This window comes from Nicotiana tabacum, chromosome 10 (assembly GCF_000715075.1).
Source record: "Nicotiana tabacum cultivar K326 chromosome 10, ASM71507v2, whole genome shotgun sequence".
Taxonomy (NCBI): domain Eukaryota; kingdom Viridiplantae; phylum Streptophyta; class Magnoliopsida; order Solanales; family Solanaceae; genus Nicotiana; species Nicotiana tabacum.
The window spans coordinates 25,085,798-25,092,289 of NC_134089.1; the positions used below are offsets into that span (position 1 = coordinate 25,085,798).

The 6,492-nt window shown below is 32.3% G+C and overlaps 1 protein-coding gene across 1 annotated transcript; it reads right to left on the bottom strand.

Moving 5' to 3' along the window:
• Nucleotides 1–1,533: 1,533 nt before the first annotated feature.
• On the bottom strand, nt 1,534–5,821 carry LOC107812998 (expansin-A3). Its single transcript, XM_016638196.2, has 3 exons — nt 5,555–5,821; nt 5,141–5,459; nt 1,534–2,236 (listed from the first exon to the last, which is right to left on the bottom strand). Exons 1-3 carry the CDS (start codon nt 5,703–5,705, stop codon nt 1,927–1,929), a joined length of 780 nt encoding a protein of 259 aa, XP_016493682.1. The 5' UTR covers nt 5,706–5,821; the 3' UTR covers nt 1,534–1,926.
• Nucleotides 5,822–6,492: the final 671 nt, after the last annotated feature.

Here is a 6,492-nt window from a genome sequence, read left to right on the forward strand (position 1 = left end):
TGAATTCTTTCTTGATTATATAAATGGACACTTATTTTGGACCAAAATAAAAAAATAAATTGATCACTTATTGTGGATCAGATGGAGTAATAAATAAAATGCGTAATTTATTATGATACACATATTAATTGGTATATTATTTTAATGAATTTAAAAGATGATTTGCAATGAATAATTAATGCTAACAGCAAAACAGCAAAAAAATAAATTATTTTTCTCTACGAAAAGTGACACAGCTGAAAGTGAATGGAGGGCTACTCCCTCTGTGTACCACGTCTCATTTATAGAAGGACAATTCAAACGGATTTTGAAGTTGAACGAAACACGATATTTTATATTTTTTTTGAAAGCACAATCTAAACATTAACGGATTATTTTACAAAAAAATACCAGTATATTAGTTCTAAGCTTTTCCGTAGCAAAATAACTGAATGTAATTAATTTAAGAATATTATTAGTTAAGGCATTATCAACCAAAAGCTAAACATGATGAATATTTGCCCAAATTAAGTTGAATAAGACATTTGGAAGACGAGAGACAGGAACGCTAAATCATTAATTGAGAGATTAGCAGACAAATAAATTGCTGAATTCAGCAAAACAAGACATCCAACAGTCATATCAGTCAATAATAGAGGAAAGACATTAATACAAATATTTAAGTCGTGCTTAAAATGGCTGCGGGAAACAGTGAAGTCATGATCAAATAATTAAGCACAACCAGCGACAGAGCTGAACACAAACCCTAGATAGTTCAGTACATCCCCCCAACTCCATGAATCTATGCTTTAAATGCAATTTCTCGTAAAAGAGCTTCTAATTAAGTACTCCGTTTCACATTAGTCGTCACGTTTCATTTTTTTAAAGTCAACTATATTAATTTTTGAAGTTAAATTGGATTATATTAGCTCAATATTATAAAATTAAAATTTAGATACTCAATACTATATGAAAAGTACTAGAAGTTACAATTTTTCTCATATCAATACAATAAAAAATACATTTTAAAATATTAATCAAAGTTTACATAGTTTGACTTTCCAAAAGTGAAACATGATAACTAATTTGAGAGGAATGGAGTAGTGGTTACCTTTTTAGTGCTAAGATTAGTTTACTCACATATCGACTATTTCATTAAAGACCCGCTACTTGCATCGAGTAAATTCTATTAGATTTTAAACTCTTATCTCTTCTTACGGATTTTGCCCGATTCATTAACCTCCGAGGCACACCTTGAGTGTAGTAAGTATAGTGATTACTACATTCATTGCTCAGTAATTTATTGCTATAAAAAGTTTTTGATTAAATATTCTTATTGGTTATTACCGCATAAAGATTATTACTTAAACCGTCGTTCAGTAGTCTATAGCTTTGAAGTTTTTGATGAATACTCAATTTTCAATCAAAGAAGCAATTATATACTGAGGAGGTCAAATATTTTGCTGCATTAGGGATATTATCCCTCAGTTTTGTGTAAATGAAAAACAGGACAACAATATATAAAAAAATGTATTAAAATAATGCCAAAACATATATAAAATAGAAAGTATATTATCTTCGTATTCATAGGAAACATATGATGTTCCATTACACATCACTACTAACATGCAAATAGAGCTGCGGGCTTACATGCTTACCCTATTCTTTTTGGGGTGCTTTTGCAGCCGCTTCAGCCTCCATTATCTTTTTCACTTTTACCATCACACCACTTCATAACAAAAAGACACTAAAGTAATAGAAAAAAGAAAAAACAATAGTTGACAAAGAAGATACTACTTCCCCCTCAGACTTCAAAATTTCCCAGTAAAAAAGAGAAACACTGAAGCCTAGGAAAAATCAGACGTAGGAATTTTTTTCTTCTTAAAATTTTGTGGTATAACTTTTAAGTAATTCTGCTCGTTGTTTTCGGGTCGGGTTAGTGATATTCTAGACCCGGAAATTTTTGCCCTCAAAGGTTTGTCCGAACTGCCAATTAGGTGGTGCCACGTTGGTCGAGGTGACACTGCGATGGTCACTGGCTTTAACCCTAATGGACAAGGCCTGGCCCACAAGAACAGCATTGGTTTGCCAATTTTGCCCCCAGTTTCGGCTCATTGCTATCCACTGTGTGTTTGTGCCTTTAATAAGAACCTTCTGAATGTCCCCTGCACCTGCCACGTTTGTCACCAATAGTAAATTGAAGTAACGGAACCCGTTTATTGTGAATCGGATCCCTCCTGCTTTTCTGCATGGTACTCTGAAAATTTTAAAATATAAAAAACAATTAGCAATAAGCATCAAAGGTGTGATAAAATGATAATAAATGTGTAGCTATAATTTTTTTATATAAAATACTCCTTCCGTTCCAATTACGTGAACCTGTTTGACTGACATAAAGTTTAAGGAAAAAAATAAAGACTTTTGAAATTTATAGTTCTAAACAAATAAGAATATTTGTATGGCTATAATTCTTTTGAAACTTGTGATAGTAGACATGTCAGAGTATTTGTGTGGTTATAAAAATTTCTAATTAAGAGTAAAATTGAAAGTTTAAACTAAATTATTTTTAAATTTAGGAAGGGATCATTCTTTTTGGAACGAACCAAAAAGAAAATAGATTCACATAAACTGAAACAAAAGGAGTATATATTTTAATCGCTCCTAAATATAATAGCCGACAATTATTAACACCCCAAAAATATTAACTTAATGATTAATGAAGTGCGTTAAAAATTATGAAAATCTCAAGTTTAATTCTCAATACACATAAAATTATTCTGGTAGTGCAAGCTGAGTCGAACATCATAATTATTTTCAAAAAATATTGAATTACAACAAAAATAGAACTAAAGAAAAAAATTGTTAGTAATAAACACTAGGCTGACCGTTATTTCAGGTAAAATGGGGCCCAGTGAATAGGTGCATGGATGGTGGGGCCAACAAGCGCGTGGGATAACGTGAGCCATGTTTCGAATCCCTGAATTCGAAGCAAGGAACAAATCCCAACTTCCTTAGGTTTACAGTTAGGAATGAGACAATTCCCTTGTTACCCTCAAAATCACCTAAAAACTGCAACTTTAACATTCCCTTACTTGCGCGGTGTACGAAAACGCGTGTTTCTTTGTTGGTCCATATTTACCTCTTGGTAGGGGACCAAACCCTAATTCAATAATTATAGTGATAATAAAACCACCCTCAACATGTTAGAGAATTGGTGGCTAGTTAATGCAAACCTATAATTGCTGTTGGTGCCCCAAATGGAACCACCTAAAATTTATGTTGCGCGAATTTTTCAAAATTATATATATTCAAGTCGGATCCTTAAAAAATATACTATTTTTGAAAAATTCAACACACACCTGGAGGTATTTAAAGAAAGTTCGAGCAATATAGGATAAAATATGGTACTCCATCACATTCCATCCATCAATTACAATTTATATGTTATTATTCTTTTATTAGTTTGAAGGGGAGCCTTAACATAACTGCTAAAGTTGCTGCCATGTGACCTTCGGTTCAAGCCGTGGAAACAGCTTCTTGCAGAAATGCAGGGTAAGGTTGCGTACATACAATAGACCCTTGTGGTCCGGCCATTTCCCGTACTCCGCGCATAGCGCGAGCTTAATGCACCAGGCTGTCCTTTTATTCTTTTATTAGTTTAATTTAATAAGAATTAATATAATTTTATATTTAAAATAATTTAACTTTTTTCATTTAAATTTAATAAGAAGCTTTCGTAGCCATACAAATCTTTTTTCATGCATTCATGGTTTTAATGCCATAAATTTAAAAACTTGCAACTATACATTAATATTTAAGATCACAAATTTCAAAAAAAAAAATTAAGTCTTGTGTTGAGTTATATCCAAAATAATAAATACTTGTGTAAATGAGTAACAGTAATTCAGAAGCTAATACAAACTTGTGATACTAAGATTGGAATTATAACTTGAAATGGAACACTATTATGTTAGTTATAGTTCAACATACTCTCAAGGGTTAGCATTGAATTACAGTATGGTTAAAAATTGTGAAAAATAGGTGGCCATAAAATAAAATCTTATTTTCTGCCCATAAAATAAAATCTTATTATTGGCCGCTATCCCCATTAATTCCCCATCCCACGATTTTCTCAACACATAAAATCTTTTCACATAAGGAAAAAAAATTATCTTTTCCCATACGCAATTCTGCAATGTCAAAAATACCCCTCATAAAAGAGCCAAGTATTTTTATGCAAGACAAAAAGGACATTACATATTGGTGCAAACCACAAAAGCAGTTAGGCGAATAACGTAAAGAGTAGGACTGTACTTTGACAGAAAACTAATCCAAATCGAAAATTGAACCAAATCGATTAAGTAAACCGATATTTTTCTTGGTTTGAATTGATTTTGGTTTTAATTTTAAAAACCGATAATATTTGATTTGGTTTTGGTTCTATTATAAAAAATTTGGTTCTATTATAAAAAATCAAAAAAACCGAACCGAACCGATTAATTATATAAAAATATGAATAATTATTGATATATGATATAATATTTTTTTCTAAATAATTTTAAATACTTTATGCATTTTAATTATTATTTTGAATTTTGATTTATATTACTTATATCTTAAAAGATTGTCTAAGCCCAAAAAAATAGGAATCAGCCAATTTTCTTTTCCTTGAAAGAATCTAATTCTCTAACCTACACACATATTTTTTCCTAATAATAGAGTTAGAAAAAAAAATCTACGACAAGAATAAAGAAAACAAACTCAAATTGCAAGACTATTGTAGCTAAAGCTTGAGAAAGTAAACTTTTAATTTGTTTTTTGTTCATTTTTCGTATAACTAGATAAATAAACTTTCAGTTCCAAAATAAATATATAAAAAAGCATAATTTAGCAAATTATTTTTAGATTGTTGTCTAGTGTTGTTTTACTATTATCGCCTTATCATTAGCTTACTAGGAACCGAAAAATCGCACCAAATCAACAACAACCAAATCGATAGTTTGTATGTAATTTGGTTTAGTTTTGGTGTTAAAATTTTAAAAACCGATTAATAGTTTGGTTTTGATTTAAATCAAAAACCGGGTTTGGTGAAACCTCCTAGTAAAGAGCAATAAAGAAGTAGCAACAGAAAAAGGATAGGAATGTGTATCGGAAAACTTACCGGCGGTAAGTGACAGGGACAATCCCGGCACGGTACTGACCAATTTTGAGAAACATAGGCATAGCTAAGTCAAAATGAGGACGGGGTGGGTTACACCACCCACCGTCGTCGTTCGGCAAAGCAAAATTTGGTGGGCAAAAGTTTGTAGCCGTGACGAAAATGGACGGGTTACCGGGAAGGCACCATTTTCCATCATCAACACACTTAATTTCAAAGCAAGCTCCACAGCTTAGTCCATTGTTGAATAGGACTGTGCTTAGTGCTGCATTGTTCACTCCGTACCCTTGGCTGTACAGATTTCCATATCCACAAGCTCCACCTGTCAAAAAATTTCAAACATTCGCCCATACATTAAAAAAAAACACCTAATTAAATGTCGATAATGTGCAGGGAGAGAGAATATATAGTAAATACCCATAGTGCCAGAGGCGTCGGAGCCACCGTAGAAGGTGGCATGGGCGCCTTGCCAGGGGCCGCCGGTGTAAACTCCGGGGATTTTTGCATTGACGGCGGTGAGAAAACAGAGAAGAGTAGCAGCAATGCAGAGTATCTTAGTTACAGCCATTTTCTCACACACTAAAGTGTTTCAGTGTGTGAACAAGTAAACAGGGAGAGAGAAGAGGGAAATGGAAATGGAAAAGGAAAAGGGATTTTGGAGGTGAATGAAGAGCGGGAGGGAAGTGAGGGGGTACTTATTGAGCGGAGAGGGTCTAAAGGCTTAGAAGGAAAGTCACAAGGGCAGGGCATGTAATTAATGCTATGTTTTTTTTTTTTTTGTTGGTAAATTTAATTGTTTTTACAAAATTCTTTTTATGAATGAAATTTTGTGTTACAAGTAAGACATGTGAGTTGCACGTGGTGATGAAGAGACCTAGCTCGTGAAGATTGTATTAAAGAACCGGGAGATTGTTGATTGTGTGGTTAGCATAATTTTTTAATACTAGGATTAGGATTGTGGTGGGATGAATGAATTTCTTTCACTTTTAATATGAAATTTTAGGTTCGAATCCTAAGAATAAAAAAAATCTTAGTAGGGAGTGCTTTCTCCTTTAATGTACCTTACATGATACGAATTTAAATTAGTCGGACACCAGATGTGAAATAAAATAACAATTCCTATTATCGTTTATTTGTTTCGTTTTATATGATATTATTAATATTTGTAATGCCAAACAATTTTTTCTTTTATTACGTCGTTGTATATTCTATGAATTTAATCAACTAAGTTGTGATTTAGAATATTTTTTTAATTTTTGTACTTGCGAATTATATGGGGGGTTTGATTTTACAACAAAAGTATTGATGCTTTGATTCTCGACTTTTGAATCTTATCATTATTTTTGGAAGAGAGA